Source organism: Triticum aestivum, chromosome 5D, assembly GCF_018294505.1.
Source record: "Triticum aestivum cultivar Chinese Spring chromosome 5D, IWGSC CS RefSeq v2.1, whole genome shotgun sequence".
NCBI classification, from domain to species: Eukaryota; Viridiplantae; Streptophyta; class Magnoliopsida; order Poales; family Poaceae; genus Triticum; species Triticum aestivum.
Window position 1 is genome coordinate 345,738,156 of NC_057808.1, and position 21,881 is coordinate 345,760,036.

The 21,881-nt window shown below is 43.6% G+C and overlaps 1 protein-coding gene across 1 annotated transcript; it reads right to left on the minus strand.

Moving 5' to 3' along the window:
• Positions 1-3,286: 3,286 nt before the first annotated feature.
• LOC123121653 (myb-related protein 306) lies at positions 3,287-4,918 on the minus strand. Its single transcript, XM_044541669.1, has 3 exons — positions 4,667-4,918; positions 4,418-4,547; positions 3,287-4,300 (listed from the first exon to the last, which is right to left on the minus strand). Exons 1-3 carry the CDS (start codon positions 4,797-4,799, stop codon positions 3,607-3,609), a joined length of 957 nt encoding a protein of 318 aa, XP_044397604.1. The 5' UTR covers positions 4,800-4,918; the 3' UTR covers positions 3,287-3,606.
• Between the last annotated feature and the right edge of the window lie 16,963 nt (positions 4,919-21,881).

A 21,881-nucleotide genomic window follows, 5' to 3' on the forward strand; every position in this document is an offset into this window, starting at 1 on the left:
CCACGAGGGCGACTCCGACTCCATCATCGACGACCACCGAAGAAGCCCTCACCGCAAACAAGCGTTGAGGCCTGCGCCAGTCGATGCCAAACAGTCAGCCACACGCGCCGGCGACCAGACAACTCCGATTCTATCGCCGAGCATCCCAGGGGAAAAGCGTTGGGTTTGCGCCGAGCCAGCGCCAGAGCTGACCACCCGTCTCGTGTCATCGTCACTGCAAGGGCCCCTCTTCAGCAGCTCCGACTTCAGGAAGACAAAGCGGGGCACGGCGACCCCTCGAACACACCGGAAGAGACCGACTACCAAGACCCATCTGCAAGCCTGCTCCGCTCGAAACTGCCATCGTTGCCACACAAGAAGCCGCGGCAACACCCACATTGCCGTACGGGCACCAGCCGACCGCAATGTCGCGAGCGACCCGAACCTAGTTCCTTTCTGTTCAAACAAGCATGTACAAGGAGTGACAATATACTCTTCACAATTGCACTACAATCGAATATCAAACGGACTATCTCGATCGGTTCCAAATACCTTCACCAAAGGAACCTCTCTCAAAGTTTTTCTTGGTGGAAATAGACCGACTAGCCGATCCTATACTATGAGATGGTACATTATTTCTGACGACTTGTGACAAAACTTGTTCGAGATGTATCTCGGACGGTTATTCCTGTGAAACCATTTGAGATAAGCTCAGTTTCTTAGACGCTTTTGGATTTGTAACCGACAACGATATGTCTGAGATAATTCTCTATATTGACTCGTCCGTGATAACGGAGCACGCGACGAGCCTGTAATTGTCTCTAAGTGCCGACTAAGCATGTGCGTGTCTCTGAAGAACGACCGTGCAGAGAGCGCAATGCTTCATTGTGACCTAAATAAAAAGACATTAATTATCACTAGTAAGGTACGCTACCCCCTAAAGGATGCCATCGTGCATGCTTCAACACAAGAGGAACAACAGAGCAATTACTTTGACCGTATTCATAGCCGAACTAGCTAGTGTAGCAGTGCGATCTTTTCATGATGAGCTACCATCAGAGGCAGCAAGGGGACGCATTGGAGCTTAACTCTCGTGCGAGATTCCATGGCTGAGCCTGTCACAGATCGCCGTCATAAAGGGAAGAAAAATTAGGTCAGGTGTCTTCTTAATTAGTTTTTATTTTAGGGTAATCACGTGTTTCATTGATGACAAATATGATGAATACAACGCACGCACGCGGTACCAATCAGAAGGGTCGAGAGCAAACATGTGTCCAATTTTTTTTTACGAAAAAACCAAAGAAAAGAAAAATACACATGAATCATTAGTTAATTCTGCAATAGCCGTCGTCACCGCTGAATGTCGCTGGATTCGAAGGAGAACCATAGCCCATGAGGGCGCTGTGAGTCGATGAAGAAACTTGCCATCGGCGAAGCCTTTGCCGCTGTGGCGTGTGGACCAGAGAACGTCCCCATTCCCCTCGAATACCGAAACCATCGTCAGCCGTCGACGTTGTCGAGGCTGAGCACCAGATCCGCTGCCTTCAATCCACAAGCCCAAATCTGGAACCACCATTTTCACTTGCCCACTGGTGACATCGCGCATAACGCCAGCCACCAGCCGAACACCTAAAACCGTCGACCAAAAAGATAGACGGGAGACCGAGCCCACCAGCTCCTCGACGCCCCCATGGACGCCGTCGAGACGGGACTGGAGCCCGGGCATTATTCTTGGATGCGTCGTTCCTATTGTAATTAGTTTTTATAAGAGCTGGTTGGAATATATATACGATGCTACCGAATATTTTTTGAAAAAAAAAATGGTGGGCTCGGTCACATACATGTGGGATCGTAGACTTAATTTGCAAGTCTAAATGACATTTCTTTCCCCTTCCAAGTCCCTTCTTTGTGTAGTTATATGTCAGGTAAATAAATCATATTGTGTACTCTGCGCAAACAGAGCAAGAGTTACAAAAGAGCCTCTTGGGAGCACTTCAAAGGATTCACAAGTATGGGAACAGGAAAAAAAATCGGTTGCCATGATCATGTATCCAGCAAATATTTGAAAACACGAGAAATAAACAGTATATCTACGTTGTTTGGTTGCAACACATGACAAATGCATGCTTTTTCTGTAGGGATCAGGCGTGCATGCCATGGTAAATTAGTAATCATAGAAATAAAAATATCTGAGTGTTTGGACTCGGTGAAAATTATCTTGTAACTAAGTGGACAGTGGTGGCCCATAAGAAAACAATCCTAAGGTTTATAATCCTACAAACCAAACAATGTTTGTACTGAATGTTCCAAAGGATCAAAACCCAAAATATCTCTGAAATTCATTTGAATCAAGGAGGTCCCTCAGCAATAACTTATATACATACACATAAATGTAAAACGATATGTAAGACGCATGTTCCATATGTATGTAGTGACACATCATATGGAATTTACGAGTAATGTGGTCCTTTCTGTTTTTAAATCAGAAATGCTTGTTCTCAAATGGGCACACATGTGACCATGTTGAGCAGTATTATATTGCACTTTGAGATATATATGACATTTTTTATTCAATAAATAGGATACTAAATTCATCCACATAGACAAATTGAGCAAATATTTACCTAAAACCATAAGATGACAAGTTCCATATATTTAGATTGTCAAGTTAGCACCGAAAATATAAATATGTTAACTATCGTTGTCCCTAAAAGAATTCAATATATCAGCTGAAGTAAAGAAAGGATCCGGTACAACATGTGATTTTCAAGCATTAAATGGCATCAAATAAATGCATGACAGTTCTATGTCTAGTTGAGTCAAATATGAAAAGATTTGAGCACATATACTAGCTAGTACCATTTTAATGTGGTGGTTCTTCCAGATGTAAATTTGGGAACTTCAAGCCTTCCACTCATTTTGATATGTTAAATATTGCAGAAATTACAAACATGCATGATTCACAAATGAGATCCCAGTTTAACCCGAACATTTTTATTTTGAGGGACTTGGCTTTGCATTTGGGAACCTCATGGAAGAACCAAATATGTTTATATAATATTAACCTTATCTTTACCAAATTATCCAAAATTAAAATTTCCGATAACAGGTTCGTTTGATGCATCTGATCTTGAAAACAAGATATTGTTAGAAATCAATTAAACCTCCACTTAACTGCATATGATCAGTGTCAATCAAACTTGAAACAAATACTACATGAAAACAAGATACAAAATGATTTATTTCAGCTCGATGAGAGAAATGACTAATGAGGTAAAATTAATATAAAAAGTATACTTTAAGTAAGTAATTATAAATTAAGCATCTATATAGATCTTTCTTTTATAAGATGTACATTTCTTTCTTTATCCCTCCTGCACGATCCATTTAGGACATGATCAGTTTCAAACCCTAATTAACATCGCAAAGAGCAACTAATTAAAATCTAAAACGATTAAGCAAACTGGACGGACTCCCAGCTCGATCTAAATCACCGAGGATTAATCAGAACTATAGCCCCCGGCCTTTTGTTGTTTCTGCTCAACTACTCGATCGGCGATCACGCCTTTCTTAAATTTTGTTCTTGCTCTCGTCGATGAATTCCCGGTTGGTACGCGCGCGCCGTACTTAGAAGAACTCACTGGGGTCCCCTAGTGGCACCACGTCGTCCATGAGTCCCGCCTCGCCGTGGCCCATGCCGTCGTCAAGAAGCCAGTTCTCCAGCATGGAGAACGCCGGCGGGGCGCCGCCGGCCCCGGCGCCGGCCAGCTTGCTCGTCTCGGTCGAGCCCTCGGGGGTCTGCGCTGCTGCCGCCCCGGCCGCGCCGCCGCTGTGACTCGCCGACGCGGACGCCGCGCCGTCCCAGGAGCACTGTGGCTGCTGGCGGGTCGTCGCCGTAGTGGACGACGTCGACCCCGACGCCTCCGGCCCCTTGCTGCTGCTCCCGGGGCGCATCCAGCCCTCCAGTAGTCGCGCGATGTTGTCCGCGCTCGACGCGTACGTCGTCACCGACCCCGGACTAGGCGTCGGCAGCGCCGGCGCCGCCAGCGCGGCGGGCTGTGAGGGCTCTAGAGAGAGCGCGTCGCGCAGGGCCTGCCGCGCAGTGTGGATGTCCGTCTGCAGCCGGCGCTCCCACTGCCCTTTGGGAGCGGCCGCCTTCGTGACGCCACCACCGACACCCCCGGCGCCGGCGCCCTCCGAGCCGCCGTCGTTCCCTCCGGCGTCCTGCATCTTCTTGAGCTTCTTCTTGAGGTGGGTGTTCCAGTAGTTCTTGATGTCGTTGTCCGTCCTCTCGGGCAAGTAGGACGCTATCGCCGCCCAACTGCGCATGGCGTCAACCGCAAGCTCATATCAGCAATTCTGTAGTTGACGTCCACGGAAGAAACAAACAAACAACAAGACGGAAATTAAGAAAAGATGAGACGGAAGCTATCATCACCGGTTGCCGAGGAGCGCCTGGAGGTGGACGATGAGCTTCTCTTCCTGGTCGGTGAAGTTGCCGCGCTTGATCCCCGGCCGGAGGTAGTTGGTCCACCGAAGCCGGCAGCTCTTGCTGCACCGCATCAGCCCTGCAGAACACCCAAAATCAACAAAGCTTGTTAATTCCAATTATTCCAATTCCAGTTCACCTGCACACAAGATCGAGTCCCGAACTCCCGATCCATGAACGATCGTTGCCCGTGCGTACCGGTGTTTGTCGGCACGGCGCGCCAGTTCCCGGGGCCGTGCTCCTGGATGTAGGAGACGAGCATGAGGTCCTCCTCCGGCGTCCACGGCCCCTTCTTGACGCCCACCTTGTCGCAGCACGGAGGCCTCCCCATGGCGCCGCCGCCGCGTTCTCGGCTCGCACGGTGGCCGGCCGGGTTGGTGATGAAAAGTATCTTCTTGGCTGGCTAGGCACAGATGGAGGCAGGGACCGGGCCGGTGCAATTAAGCGGATGAGGTAAAAGTGGGGGTGGGGGCTAGCGCTATATATAAGCCGTGGCGTGGCCTCGGGCTGGCTTGGGGGGAAGGAGAAATGCTAGCTACCACACTGTCTACTGAGGTTTGACCCGGAGTAGAATGCTGAGCTAATCCACTGCGACGTGACTTTGACACATGTTACAGCAACATGCACACGAAAATGAGAAGGGGGCGCAGTGCAGCCACACAGCAGCGCAGGCCGTCAGCAGAATTATTGTAACCGGCCGAGTGAATCTGGTGATGGGTTTGGCATAGTGCCTTGCTGCTTCAGGATATCTGCCATTTTTGTTTCCCAAATAAATGAGTACACTTGAAAATGTGGAGTGAATTGTGCTGTATCTTGCTAGGAATGGATTTTAAATGATTCGTATTGGTTGTGTGGTGTGTCCTTTTATTGTGAGGAATTAAATGTGAAGATCTTTTTTTGTTTGGTAATTGATCACTGCATCTAGGTTACTATCTCCAGTTCAAAACGATAGGTATTTAAAATGATATAGGCAGTCAAAACATCATTTTTCTGTGAACACGAGGAGTAAAAAGTTTCCTAGATGATCAGAAAATTGTGGTGCAGCGTATCTGGTTAAGGGATGCGAAATATATACCTACAAAACTATACGAGTTAGTAGAATGCAAAAAATCTGAATCGCCCATCCAATTTTAATCTAATGGCTCATGATAGTTTCTTTTTTAGTTGTTAATTCATCATAGACGATTTAAATTGATTCTATTGCGATATTCCTAAACACATTATATGCATTTCGCGACTTTCATGATTCTACCTAATAAACTTATTATTTGGGTATCAAATTAATTCATAGTGTTTATTACTATTCGATAACTTAAACATTTTCTTCTTAGTAAGATGAGTATTGTCAATAATAAGTTAGATCAGCATGCGATGTATGATGTGCAAACTTGCATTGCACATACACAATTGTTAGTAATGATAAATATGCTTGTATCCATTTGGTGTAATCAGAAATTGTTAATTGTGCATACATAGTATCCACCTTGTTAATGTACTATAAAGACAATAAATAAAAAACACATTTTTTTAATTGTGAATATTTTTCCATGAGAAATGCACATGATGTGCTTATCTGATTAATTATTATTCGATAGCAATATTTGGCTAATTACATTAGCCATGTACTCATTCTTGTGCACTTGAAAATATTCAATTTCATATATTTGAAAATAGTAATGCATATATTCATTGTCATGTATTCGAAATAATCATGCATATATTAATTGACGCGTATTAGAAAATAATCATGCATATGTTCATTCTCGTGTATTCAAAAATCTTCAGTACTATAATAAAATCATGCATATATTCATTCTCATGTATTCGAAAATCTTCAGTACTATAATAGTTATGCATATATTCATTGTCGCGTATCTGAAAATAATAACCTGCGCTTTTTTGCTGGCATCTGGTTGTCCTACAATGTTTACGTTGGATTTGACCTTTCTTTGATCTCTGTAATATACAGGAAAGCTCTAAAGAGTGGGTCACAGACATTTACTGGTCAGAGTAGCACGCTAGCACAAAAAAACTGCAAAACATATAGAATGGGTCAATAAAGCATGTCGACTTATAAAACAAAGCGTAACAATTAACCAATACTATTACTGCTACTCCTTGGTGAGTTTTAAAAATGCTTATGGCTACCGTAAATGTCCTCAACACCTTAGTATTAGTCTTATTTGAATATGCCCCATTCATTGCACAATTTCTAGGTTGCACTCCAACATTTACGTGGCCAGCAGCTGAATACATGATTAAGATGTGCATTAACAATGGAGTCCTAATTAATTAGTAAGTTAACTCATAACAACCATGCTTACTTTCTTAATTAAAACGATGGTGACTACTAAAATGTTGTTTACCACATGTCATAGCTTTGTATATTATGTGTGCAACCGATGAACTTATTTTCAAACTTACAAATGAACTTATCCTATATACTCCCTCCATCACAGTTTAAAGGGCGTACCTCACATCTCTCTGGGCCCAAGGTTGCTAGCGATTGGCAGGAATAACAGATGCATTGGAGCTGCGGTAGTTAAGGATATGCGCCTAATTAATCGCCAAACAAACGCATAGTAACCTCCCCGTCCAGTAAAAGAAGGAAACAGCCATGCAAAAGGCCTCGCACAACCATGCATGCAAACAAAACTGATTCACACCTCCACCTAAAGTTTCAGTTCACACCATGCATGCGCACCAGGAAGGCAAGCGGAAGGAGTAATTTCAGCGGGCTAATTCCTCCCAAAACGATGCAGTTAATAGGCTAATTAATGACCTGCGCCCTGTTTCCCTCTAATTGTGAAAAAAATCTGGTTTTGAAGATACGCCCTTTAAACTGTGATGGAGGGAGTACCTAAATAGTTCATCCCCACTACTTCTCTTATTTTAACATGCCACATCATCAAAGACCCACTACGATATGCATATGAAAAAAAAAATTATTAGTTAATCCCATGCAAACATCTCACCTCACCCCACATGCCACCTCATCAAAGGTCAACTTTACATGCATTAAAAGTATTTTCAATTATATTATTCCATTTATATTTAAAAATTATTTTAAACTATACAATAATCAAATACTATAAATAATATGCATTTTTGTTTTAATTCACATATTATTAATTCAAAAATTCATGCTACATGCAATCAAGTCTCTTTAAATATATTGTAACTGATTCCCACAACAACGTGCGGGGTATCATTAGTTTTATGAATTATGGAGATCTGCAAGAAACATCAAGTCTATTTATTTCGTGTTTATCATGTGGCTCGTTCCACCATCCATGTTCATTTTTAATATGCTTCTATAGAATTTAAATAGGAGTAGATTTTTAGTCTCAGTATTGTACTTATGCTATAGTACTACTAGTTTTATATATAATATTTGGATCTAAGTCACACAAACACGTGGCAAAATTTTCTGGCAGTGCGCAATGAGTTCTCAATAGAGGACAGCAAGGTGCATTAAGTAGGATGGGGCTTGCTAAAGTCAGCTTGATTGGAGTGAACCGGGCCGCAAGCATTTATTTCTGAAGCCATCTTCGCCTCCTAGACATGTTTTCCCATAAACTCTTTAAGCATGTATTCTTTTTCTTTTTCTTTGAGAAACACCGAGTATTGGCATATAGACGCATGTGTGCATGCTGAGACAAATGTACACACTTGGCCTATACCAAAGACTGGAATCGCATGGCTTGAAGACGACAATTTCACCGCATGCCTACCACTGAAAGGATGAAATCTTGGTAGACACGCATGTGCCAAACTTGAAAATTTGATCTCCAGTGGGCTGGATCCATTAACACCTATACTAACCAGTAACCACCCGCTTTTTTGGCATCGGTGTTTAGTCAAACTTTAAAAGATTCTTATACCACAAAAGAAAAATCAAAACAGATAGGAAAAACCAAAAGAAACAAGACATGGTGAAAAACCAGGAAAAATGGAAAAGAAGTTAATACTCCCTCCGTTCCTAAATATAAGTCTTTCTAGAGATTTCAACAAGTGACTACATACGGAACAAAATGAGTGAATCTACACTCTAAAGTATGTCTACATGCATCCGTATATTGTAGTCCATTTGAATGTCTAAAAAGACTTATATTTAGGAACGGAGGGAGTAGATAATAGTAAAAATATGAGAAATCATATGAAATGCCACATAACACAGCTGCCTCCTCCCCTAAAAAAAAGACTAGGGTTTCTCTGCCTCCCGTCGGCGCTGTCGCCGATCCGCCTCGTCTCCGTGGCTTAAGGGCCATGATGACATGGTGGATCCTGACCCTTGTCGCTGGGAGGGTTCCGTTTTTTTATGCTCCTTCGAGTTTTGTTAGGGTTTGTGTCTTGCTCAGGAAGACGAGACGACGGCGGCTCCATGATGGAATAAGGTTCTCCTCGCCTAGCCCCGCCCTGGTGGTGCTTCTAGCATCGTCAGTGGGCGTGTGGAGGTGTGTCGTCGGCGGATATGTCCTTGGTGGATTTGCTCGGATCTAGTCGTAATTCGTCTACGTTCGTGTGTCTTCAGGTTGGATCCTTCCAATATACGCAACTCTTCAACGGCGGTTGTTGCTGTTCTAGTGCGCTGGTCCTATGGGGTCGTAGCATGACAACATCCCAACTGCCTACTACAAAAAGTTTTGCCCGGCTCTGACGAGGGAGGGGCGATGACGGCAGCGCGCCTTTGCCTCACTTCAGTGCTTGTAGTCGTCGCTAGGTGGTCTATGGATTTGGATGTAATTTTTTATTATTTCTGGTGTTCGTTGTACTGCCATCATTGAAAATAAATAGATCGGAAGTTTTCCGCAAAAAATAGAAGGTTAAATCCGACTATTAGGAAAGGGAAAAATTTAGAAGTATTAACTCATGTGTAGTTCTACTTATACATCTTTTAGCTAATTCATTTAACTTTATTTTCAACCATTAGTTGCATATGGACTTAGACAAAAAAAACTTAGGTGAAGACCTTAAGATTTATTAGTCTATGAGTGTCACATGATGGTGTTAAGTTGCCCCCAAGCAACACTACAATAATGATAAATAAATTCTCTTATGTCCACAACACACCTAGCAACTGTTGATGGTGTAGTGGTATTTCAACGAACATATTATTAGATTTGCAAGAGAAAGACCTTTATATTTTTTGATCTAATAAAAAAGATATCTTTAAGTGTGACATTATTTTGCGGTTTTAACAAAGTAAAACAACCATGGGCTTCACTAGCAGTTGATGGCATTAAAAGATAAGCATGTACATCTACCTTATCTATACTACACATTAATAATAAAAATGCATTACAAATCCATCAAATTAAAGTGCCTATTACTGATGCAACCTTAGTTAGATAGCTATGTCTCCTAGTAGATTCACAATAACCATGAAACACCAAGATCATTAACAAGGTACACCACATATATAGTAATCTATTAACACACCGTGACCTATGTTGGGTAATCCAACCCTACAATGACAAGGGTATTCTCCCTTTTATACTTAGTGTGGCGCTCCATGTATTGTTAGCATGGATTAAGATTTAGGATGTTGATGCCCTATAAAATATCAAAACCCTTTTGAAGTTTAATATCATATTTCTTATGGTTCTTATTCAATATTTATATTTTTTTTGACTAATCTACTACACCATCCGTCCCAAAATTCTTGTCATAGATTTGTCTAGATACGGATGTATCTAGTCACGTATCTAGACAAATCTAAGACAAGCATTTTGTGACGGAGGTAATACTAAATTGCTAGATGGTAGTTTTGTAAGGTTTTCTCTCGCTGATTTCAAGAAACATCTGAGCGAGCAAAGAAAAAACCAAAAGTATTCATGGAATACTCGAGAAAGATCACAAAGGCATGCCAAAGGAGGAGGTTGGGGCCACACAGGGATCTCGGATGCCTCTATCACATTTCCAAGGGGGAAAATGTGTGGGATCCATGTCTCATACGGTTGCCCTCTTGAGGGTATCAAGGAACTCATATTATTAACTCATAACATTTTCTAAAGTTCAGTTATGCAGATCTAGCAATGTTTAAAACTATGTCGAGGGTTAGAAAGTAGGACTTAGAGGATGCTCCTCGAAGACTAGATCCAATCTAGGAGAGGCTTTCACCGTTCCAACACCATAGCCACAAAAACTAGAGGAGAAACACCCCTCTTTGCAAGGGAGAAGGCCAAGGAAGAATAAGAAAGATGGAGGCTCTTCCCCTCTGGTCTGGATGCACTAGAACACCGTCGAGGACATCTCTACCATCACCTTGGATTCATCTTTTCAATCTTTCGATGGCAATGTGTGAGCAGACTCCATTGAAGCTATGGGTTTGTAAGTAGTACCTACATCCTCTCTCCCTCTCCCTCTCCCTCTCCCTCCCCCTCTCTCTCTCTCTCTCTCGATCACATGGGATGTCTAACATGATTGTGGTGTTGAGCTTTGTCAACGGTGTTGCAATTGTAGGATGTGCGTACATATATAAGTTTTGGTACTTTGGCTTAAATATTGTTCAACACATGTTGGTAATGGTGTGTGTTTGAACCCGGGGTATCACGGGATTATATGGTTATTATTTAGTAAAAATTCTTGGGAGACACTCGTGGTGACATTAGGGTACATCTCCATAGATTGGGATTAGAAAGATAGTCATTAGGATGTGATGCTTTGCCATGTATACAAGGCCTCACCTATGCTTATCCTATAAATGATAACTTAGTGTGGTTAAAGTAGGTATCTTAAGGAAATTACTAATGATGAGAGTTGCTACTAGAAAAAGAATGAACTATAGGCTTTGTTTCCAACCATCAAAACCTCATTTCACTCACTTTTTCGCACTTCTAATTTCCAATTTTATTTATTCCAATAAAAAGACACTTCTATCATCTATATTATCAATCTCTTATCAGAATAATGCACATAGGCAATTGACAACTATGATAAGTGTGATTGGGAAACACAAGACTATAGTCATAGCTGAAGAATTGCTTTAGAGGAGAATACTTCCATCCTATGTCTCCCATGGATTGATAAATCTTAGGTCATCCACTTGAGGGCATTTGATGTTGTTCTAGAAACCTATACGCTTGGAGGCTCAACAAATATCTACAAGAACAAAAATGTGTAGTAAACATCAACCAAACATGGTGTCGACATGGAGGTGGCATGTATTAGCAGGGAGGTGCAAGTGATCGGGAGACCAATATGATGTGTGAAACAACACACGACGTCAGGTTGGACAATAGCGATCTACAATCAAGGAGGTAAGTCTAGAGCGGGAGGTCACACATAGAGTTGGGCAAGATAGGGTGTGAGATCATAGAGGTGAGGCCATGGGGATCAACCAGGAGAGCGGTTTGGCGCGGGAGACCACAAATTGAGTTGAGACATAGGTGGTGCGGGATTGGTAAGATGAGGTGGAGGGGATCACGGGAAGGCACAGAGGATTATGAATACGAGAAAAGGGATGGTTGCAGGGACATCTTACAATTTGGAGGACGGGGCTGCAATCATAATGTGTTGGTAACTCAACTATCAGTTTGCCCCATCGCTAGCGGTCCATCACCATGAATCTTTAGTAGAGAGGCATCCTATCGTCAGGGAAGCTGGCTCGTCAAAGGTGCGCAAATAGACCCCTCAATGGTGAGTTACCACTAATGGGGCTATTAAAACAAGTTTGTTAATGGTGTAGCTCTTTGGTTCCATGTTTTGGTTTCTAGATTGTCTGAGTGATGATTAAGGGTCTAACTGTTTTGGGTTTTGGTTTGAACAAGGTTTATAAGGTATTTTTCAGTCACACATGCACAAAACTTAGCTGACCTGTCTATTTAATATATAATACTCCAGTCACATATGTAGGGTTTGATCTATAAGTAGTTGTTTTGTTCATCCAAAATATATGAGATAATTGGGGTAGCTTCCTAATATTATTTTAAGGTTAAACAATTGTACAAAATACAGATCCTTCATTTAAATAGACCATTTATTTATTAGGATAAAGAATTTATAAGTAACATTAGCAGATCCAAAAATGGTATAATCCAGGTAGCTTCCTAATATTTTTTAACATGTTCTTTCTTACAAATTTTCAAGTGCTCTACAGAAATATAAATGCCTCATTTAAATAGATCATTGATTTACTTAACTTCAAGTGCAAATATTTGATAATTAAAGTTTTGTCCGTCCAAAAAATGTACTTCGTCTATAAACTAATACTCCGTATAAGATATTTCGGATCAATAAAGTAGTGATCTAAATGATCTTACATTAGTTTACAAATGGAGTATGACATAAGTAGGGTATCTTCATAATAATATTCTAAAGGGTGCATAAAGATTGTCAAGAGTCTTACTCAAATATGAACTCCCCATTTTACATAGAACCATATTTCAATGAACTTTCAGGGTAAACATTTTGTAATTAATTTTTTTCGATCCTACAAAAATGAGACATTCAGTGTAGGCTTAAATATCATTTTAAGGTTATATACAGATTTCAACAGATATACACAAATATGAATCTCTCATTTTAATTGATCCTTCAGTTATTTATAGCATATTTGAAGTAGGGATGTTCGCAACTCATATACGGTAAAACCTAGCTAATATCCATGTGAAGGTTATACTTTTTGTTAACTTTCTTAGGTTGTACTAGCAAATGCTCTTTTCTTTAAATGGCTACGTTTATGAGCATATATAGTGCAAAGCAAGGTACATGTAAGGCTATGATGCATTAACAATATTTTTTAAACTAGAGATAAAAGATTTGCCGCATTCATTAATTAAGAAGAAGAGAATTGCCATTTATTTAACAAAAAATCAGGAAAAAACCATCACAACCCGTTGAGCGACGACACAAGATATCCGACAAACATCTCTGCGAAAGCCTCGTCAAGGTAGTACAATGGATTCATCATCATCACTTCTCCCCGAACAAGCATCAACGACATCCCTTATATCTGAGCAAGCAACTTTGACTTCGCTGTAGACGATCACCGACCCAGCCCACACCACAGGGTTTGTCTGCAAGCACATAAAGATCCGTGCCAATCACCCAACGATCCACGACGAGGAAAACACAACTTTGATTTTAGTGAAGAGTTATGAAGTAGAACTATGCAAGGTTGACGCATTGGAAGTCACCAAACAGACCACTGTCGCTAGTCATCGTTGCCACTCGGACCCCATTGCTGTTGCTCTGACTTCCCTACAACAAATGACCTTAGGCAATCCTGAGGACGCACCAAAGAAGATACAACTATCTCAACTATTTCCACAACTCCGACATCGCTCGCCCCATTGTTGTTTCCCAAAAAGCCCCGACTCCAAACCCCCGAAGGTACTGAGCCCAAACATTTGAAGCCGTATGGATACTCATATATGCAAATGGCTAAGATTGAGAATTGAGGAATTATTGAAGAATTCACCGATACAATCCTCTACTAGCCCGCTTGCTTCACCTGTGCTGTTAGTGAGATCCATAGATATGGATAGACTCTTTCTTGCTTAGTAAAGAAGAGTATGCGCGCTACGACTTACGCAATGGATCATCAGGTAACCAACCCGACGCATCCAATTTCGATGAACAACTTGGAGGTACGGCAATGTCATCCACTGGCCCCGCTTGCCGATGCCCAGTTCTAAAGATGATACCCCCGAGGAGGGATGCAACGCCAAAGCGCCGCCATCGTCCGATCACACAGATCTAGGTTTGTCAGCTTGACCTCGATGGTGCCAAGAAGAAGGAAAGGATGCTCCAAAGCATCCTCATCGCCAGCTACGGTCACGATTGGAGACACGACTTTCTCCTTGGTCACTCTCCTCGATCTCCCCGAGCCTTGCACACCATGCATCGACAAGCCCACCAAAGCCCCCCCCTCGGAAATCCAACCGTATCTAGTCCGCCCACACCACCTCCTTTCCAGTCCATTGCACGGCAACCTTCAGGATCCCATAATAGATCCCACTGATCGGAGAAGCATGCTTTGGGTTAGTGCCCCTTGTCACTGTGCGCTGTGCTGGATCCAGCGAGAACCATGCTAGCCAGCATGATGCACCCCTTGTCAACGACCATCTCCTCTTTGACCACACTCCTCGGATCCAAGGGACATTCCAGCCATGGCACGTCGCCACACCACGATCACAGCCAAAGCACGCCTGCAGCTCCAACCCTCATCTAGGCCGCCCGGCCGCAGCACCAACTGCACCACCCTCGCACTCTGCTTCACTAAGCACAACTACACAACCCCTTGTCGGTGCACGGGCGAGAGCGCTAGATCCACATTGCTGGGGTGACCACGCACACTCGTGTCGCGCCGCCGGATCCACACCACCCTGTGCCAACCAGCTTTGTCGGCGCGCGTTCGCATGCTCACGGGCGACACACCTCCAACCCCTTGTTGTCATAGGCCCAACTGTGCCACGCCGAGCCCCGCACCTCCATTAAGCAAGCTTCCCCACGTACCGCTCATGCTCCTCATGAGATGGAGAGAGGGCCTTGCCGCCGTCGCATGGGCTTTGCCCTCTGACGGTACGAATAGGGGTACGATGGGTTGGGGGTGGCGGCGGCGACGGTTTAGGGTTGCTTCCAGGCCGCCGCGGGTTAGGGACACAAGGAGAGATGGGGGAGAAGGAAATTTCTAGGAGTATATGTTACTGAAAGTTCCATTCGAACTTAGAACGAGCTTGAAGCGATTAACGAGACTTTGTTCTCCTTTAGACGTTTCTGAATAATCTACCGCGTAAGATCTATGGTCTTCCCATGGAACAGATGGAAAAAAAGTGGATTCCATACTGTAGTCGAGTTCATAATGTGCTCGCTACTCGATACTCGTTCAGTGCCCATTCGTGCAGAGCCGTACACACACTTACAACCCACAATAATTGACAATATAGATATGCTCTTCACTGCATGCGCACGGTGCATAACGTGCATAACTAAGTACGACGACGGTCGACGGGTATGCATATATGCATGGCAACGTACGTTTGGGAGAGTACATCTAGCTCCTACGTGGCTACTTACATTGCTCTCGATCTGAAAGCTAGTAATTGATAGTTATTTTATACGATGTGAAATCATAATCGCGTAGGTAACGTACGTCCAATATGCTCGGTATATATTATTGTATTCGGCGAGATGTACATCGTGCAGGTGCATACAAACCTGTAGCAGCTGAGCAAATGCAGACTGCAAGGTTCAAAATCAATACCGTGGTACGTAGATATACTTATTAATAACTATTACTAGCAGTGTACACTCTATTATAGCCTAAGAAATCTAGATATGATTTTTCATAAACATTCAAGAGCATCTCCAGCATCACCGGCCGGTACTACCCCCTGTACTCGTTGAGGCATTGCAACCAACGATGGTGTATTATAGCATATACTCTCTCCATCTCAAAATAAGTGTCTCAACTTTGTACTAGCTTTAGTACAAAGTTGTACTAAGTTTAAGACAGTTATTTTAGGACGGAGGGAGTACTTAAGAGCATAGCATAGCATAGCAGATTCCCTATTCTAAAAGTTCAAAATATTTAACTTATTTTATTTATTTGTAATCTTCAACGGATTATAAGCGTTTCTTCACCTAGCGGACCTCCAACAACTATTTTTGTTGAAGACATTCTTTTTTACATAAACTCATTCAAAATACACATTTAAACTAGTTCATTGCATAATTTGACTTAAAGTGACAAAATAACATCATACATACATAACACAATTAAACAGTCCGCTGCCTACTACATTAACACTACATCGACATCGAACTATACGTTAAGCATCGAAATTAAACAAAAAAGTACATACTAGATAGCTTTACTCGTTGTCGCCTAAACTAAGAACATCAATGCAATGGCTCCCACAAGAAAAACAAATACTGATGACCCAAGGACTATGAACTAAATCACCACAACAACTAGGTGTGCAAGGCCAAGCTTCTTAAATTTCTTTCTTTGGTCTTGCATCTCATTGATTTGGGCTTGCTTGTCGTTGATTTGGATTTGCTTCTCGTTGATTTGGACTTGCTTCTCGTGTGTGTCTACCAGCACATCATCAAGTTTCTCTCTCAGTGATCGATAGTAGTAGTCTTTTTACATAAAGCTTCACTAAATCGACCCATATGCATGTGTTGCAAGCGAATCCTCTCTGCATGTGTGTAATGTTTTAAGCAATGAGTTGTATACCTAATTGCAAACATAAAGAGATATGGGTTATACCTTGCTTTCGCGGCCACTAGAAGAGAAGAAGTTTCACTTGGGATTGCTTAGTATGTACGAGGATTTTTGAAAAACGGGCTACTTGCAGCCGCAAAGGAGCACTGGAGGGTTCATTAGAATTTGGGAGGCATCGCCGCCGGCGCTATATGATTTGTCTGTGGATTCGACGGATGCACTGATGCAACACGATGATTCGTCGGAGTGCGTACTCTAGGAAGGGGAGCTCAAGGCCGAGCTGATGGGAGCGACGTGAGATTAGCCACGCCGTTGGCGAAGAAGGAACATTTCGGTGCGTCAACTGGCGTGGTATGATGCACAGGGCTCCATCTACTTCCCCAACCTCACGCGGTTCAATTTTCAGCAACATCGGGGTTTGCCATAGACAGACTGAGCCTTTGCGGCAATGATAACGCCCACGACGAATCCAACCGAATCCGGCACTAACGACAAAGGAGAAAGTGGGGGAAAGAGCGCTAGGGCTGCGACATGGCTGAGGAGGGGCGCCATGGGTGGCAGGGTGGCATAAGGGGCAGTAAACTTCAAGGTGGGAGGGAACGATAGTGGTTGCGGGTTGCGCGACCTCCGCTAGAGTTATCCTAAGAGTTGCCCTTGTTGGATTAAATTTAGTCCAAGTGATGTCTTTTTAAGGGACGGAAAGTTATAATTTTAAGGACTTAAGTGTATCGGGAATCTGCTAGCTAGGGGTTGAATCCCTAAATGAATTGTTTTGGCCTCAAATGTAGCTTTTAGGAGGTGTGCTAAAGATGATCTAATTAGGGCATCTCTAATCCATTCCCAAAACCTAATATGGGGAAGTAAATTTTGATTTGGGCAATTAAGGCCGAACTAGCCCATCCCCAAAAGTTTAATTGTCCATATTTAGCTTTTTCTCTAATCCCTCCCCAGACCCACCTTGTGTGGGAGCTTGTATCCACTGGGTCTGCCCTTGTTTAGCTTTTCTCTCCAAACCCCTCCCCCACCACCTATCCCTTTTTCCTCTTGAGTGGGAAAGTCTTAGTAAAAATGGGGAATTACCTTGCCCCCGTCGACCACAGCACTACCCTTACAACCCGCGACACCGACCGTCCAGCACCCCAATGACCGGGAAAATGGAGGACCCGAACCATGTCGCGCCTCCGACCGCCCTCTTTGGCATCGGAATCATGCCGATGGCATGGAAGTTGTCCTCTGCGAAAAACATGCCACAAAATCTGTCGTATTCTCATTGTCATTCCTCTGGAAGAGCTGGGGCCGGCGGTGATGTGACGCCCGGATATTTAAGCTACAGTAACCCTCTACTAATGATGCCACGTCACCATGGTTACTGTTGATAAGCTCGCGTTGATTCAAACAAAGTTCAAATTCAAATTTAAAATTAAGTCAAATAAATTACTTCTTCAAACGACAAAACTAAATAGTTCATATTTTTGCAAATATTCCATAGTCATTTGTGATTAGGAAAACAACATAACTAAAATGCCCAAATTGACCCTAGCATCCAAAACAGTACCCAAAACAGCACCATTTAAATCGTTCCTATTTAAGTAAAATTAAAATGAAATCATCTTACTCCCAAACTTTTGTGGCAGTACTATATACAACATAGTATTTGTTTTGACCAGTGGCACCTTTAACAAAATTGGTTTGCTAGCAGAAATAAATAGAAAGCAATGGTGAAATAAAGAAAACAGAAAAACCAAAAAAGAAAGAAAGAAAAAGACCCCTAGGCCACTTGGTCCAAATGGCCAAGGCTGCCCACCAGGTCCAACCGGCCCAACCCGGCGCCCCTCAGATGACCTAACCCACACCCCACGATCCCCACTCCACCCATCTCTCCTCTCGCTCCCCTCCTGGCGCCGCCTGTTGGAAATATGCCCTAGAGGCAATAATAAATGGTTATTATTATATTTCTTTGTTCATGGTAATTGTCTATTGTTCATGCTATAATTGTGTTATCCGGAAATCGTAATACATGTGTGAATACATAGACCACAACGTGTCCCTAGTAAGCCTCTAGTTGACTAGCTCGTTGATCAACAGATAGTCATGGTTTCCTGACTATGGACATTGGATGTCATTGATAACGGGATCACATCATTAGGAGAATGATGTGATGGACAAGACCCAATCCTAAGCATAGCATAAAAGATCGTGTAGTTTCGTTTGCTAGAGCTTTTCCAATGTCAAGTATCTTTTCCTTAGACCATGAGATCGTGCAACTCCCAGATACCGTAGGGGTGCTTTGGGTGTGCCAAACGTCACAACGTAACTGGGTGACTATAAAGGTGCACTACGGGTATCTCCGAAAGTGTCTGTTGGGTTAGCACGGATCGAGACTGGGATTTGTCACTCCGTGTGACGGAGAGGTATCTCTGGGCCCACTCGGTAATGCATCATCATAATGAGCTCAATGTGACTAAGGCGTTAGTCACGGGATCATGCATTGCGGTACGAGTAAAGAGACTTGCCGGTAACGAGGTTGAACAAGGTATTGGGATACCGACGATCGAATCTCGGGCAAGTAACATACCGATTGACAAAGGGAATTGTATACGGGATTGATTGAATCCTCGACATCGTGGTTCATCCGATGAGATCATCGTGGAACGTGTGGGAGCCAACATGGGTATCCAGATCCCGCTGTTGGTTATTGACCGGAGAGGCGTCTCGGTCATGTCTGCATGTCTCCCGAACCCGTAGGGTCTACACACTTAAGGTTCGGTGACGCTAGGGTTGTAGAGATATGAGTATGCGGAAACCAGAAAGTTGTTCGGAGTCCCAGATGAGATCCCGGACGTCACGAGGAGTTCCGGAATGGTCCGGAGGTAAAGAATTATATATAGGAAGTCAAGTTTCGGCCACCGGGAAAGTTTCGGGGGTTACCGGTATTGTACACCGGGTGGGGCCACCTATCCCGGAGGGCCCCGTGGGCTGAAGTGGGAAGGGAACCAGCCCCTAGTGGGCTGGGCGCCCCCCATGGGCCTCCCCCCATGCGCCTAGTGTTGGAAACCCTAGGGTGGGGGGGGGGCTTCCCACTTGCCTTGGGGGGCAAGGCACCCCCCTTGGCCGCCGCCCCCACCCTAGATGGGTTTGGCCGGCGCCCCCCTCCCAGGGGGCCTATATAAAGGGGGGGGAGGGAGGGCAGCAACATCTCAGCCTTGGGCGCCTCCCTCCTCCCCATGCTACACCTCTCTCTCTCGTAGAAGCTCGGCGAAGCCCTGCCGGCATCCCGCTACATCCACCACCACGCCGTTGTGCTGCTGGATCTCCATCAACCTCTCCTTCCCCCTTGCTGGATCAAGAAGGAGGAGACGTCGCTGCACCGTACGTGTGTTGAACGCGGAGGTGCCGTCCGTTCGGCACTCGGTCATCGGTGATTTGAATCACGGTGAGTACGACTCCGTCATCCACGTTCATTGGAACGCTTCCGCTCGCGATCTACAAGGGTATGTAGATGCACTCCTTTCCCCTCGTTGCTAGTATACTCCATAGATGCATCTTGGTGAGCATAGGAAAATTTTAAAATTATGCTACGATTCCCAACAGTGGCATCATGAGCCAGGCCTATGCGTAGTTACTATGCACGAGTAGAACACAAAGAAGTTGTGGGCGTTGATGTTGCCAATTCTTCTTGCCGCTACTAGTCGTTTCTTGTTTCGGCGGCATTGTAGGATGAAGCGGCCCGGACCGACCTTACACGTACGCTTACGTGAGACAGGTTCCACCGACTGACATGCACTAGTTGCATAAGGTGGCTAGCGGGTGTCTGTCTCTCCTACTTTAGTCGGAACGGATTCGATGAAAAGGGTCCTTATGAAGGGTAAATAGAAATTGGCAAATCACGTTGTGGTCATACGTAGGTAAGAAAACGTTCTTGCTAGAAACCTACAAACCACGTAAAAACTTGCAACAACAATTAGAGGATGTCTAACTTGTTTTTGCAGCATGTGTTATGTGATGTGATATGGCCAGAAGATGTGATGAATGATATATATGTGATGTATGAGATTGATCATATTCTTGTAATAGGAATCACGACTTGCATGTCGATGAGTATGACAACCGGCAGGAGCCATAGGAGTTGTCTTTATTATTTTGTATGACCTGCGTGTCATTAATAACGCCATGTAAATTACTTTACTTTGTTGCTAAACGCGTTAGCCATAGAAGTAGAAGTAATCGTTGGCGTGACGACTTCATGAAGACACAATGATGGAGATCATGGTGTCATGCCGGTGACGAAGATGATCATGGTGCCCCGAAGATGGAGATCAAAGGAACAAAATGATATTGGCCATATAATGTCACTATTTGATTGCATGTGATGTTTATCATGTTTTTGCATCTTATTTGCTTAGAACGACGGTAGTAAGTAAGATGATCCCTTATGATAATTTCAAGAAAAAGTGTTCACCCTAACTGTGCACCGTTGCGAAGGTTCGTTGTTTCGAAGCACCACGTGATGATCGGGTGTGATAGATTCTAATGTTCACATACAACGGGTGTTGACGAGCCTAGCATGTACAGACATGGCCTCGGAACACACGCAATACACTTAGGTTGACTTGACGAGCCTAGCATGTACAGACATGGCCTCGGAACACGGAGGACCAAAAGGTCGAGCATGAGTCGTATAGAAGATACGATCAACATGGAGATGTTCACCGATCTTGACTAGTCCGTCTCACGTGATGATCGGACACGGCCTAGTTAACTCGGATCATGTTTCACTTAGATGACTAGAGGGATGTCCATCTGAGTGGGAGTTCATTAAATAATTTGATTATATGAATTTAATTATCATGAACTTAGTCTAAAATCTTTACACTATGTCTTGTAGACCAAATGGCCAACGTTGTCCTCAATTTCAACGCGTTCCTAGAGAAAACCAAGCTGAAAGATGATGGCAGCAGCTATACGGACTGGGTCCGGAACCTGAGGATCATCCTCATAGTAGCCAAGAAAGATTATGTCTTAGAAGCACCGCTAGGTGATGCACCAATCCCAGAGAACCAAGACGTTATGAACGCTTGGCAGCAGCGTGCTAATGATTACTCCCTCGTTCAGTGCGGCATGCTTTACAGCTTAGAACCGGGTCTCCAAAAGCGTTTTGAGAAACATGGAGCATATGAGATGTTCGAGGAGCTGAAATTGGTTTTCCAAGCTCATGCCCGGGTCGAGAGATATGAAGTC

Bases quoted from the DNA above. Each gene is read 5' to 3' on its own strand.
- LOC123121653 (XM_044541669.1), bottom strand. From the start codon at position 4,799: ATGGGGAGGCCTCCGTGCTGCGACAAGGTGGGCGTCAAGAAGGGGCCG. The intron at 4,548-4,666 runs GTACGCACGGGC...GGTGTTCTGCAG, and splicing joins CGCCGTGCCGACAAACACCG to GGCTGATGCGGTGCAGCAAG. The intron at 4,301-4,417 runs GTGATGATAGCT...CGCCATGCGCAG, and splicing joins CAGGCGCTCCTCGGCAACCG to TTGGGCGGCGATAGCGTCCT.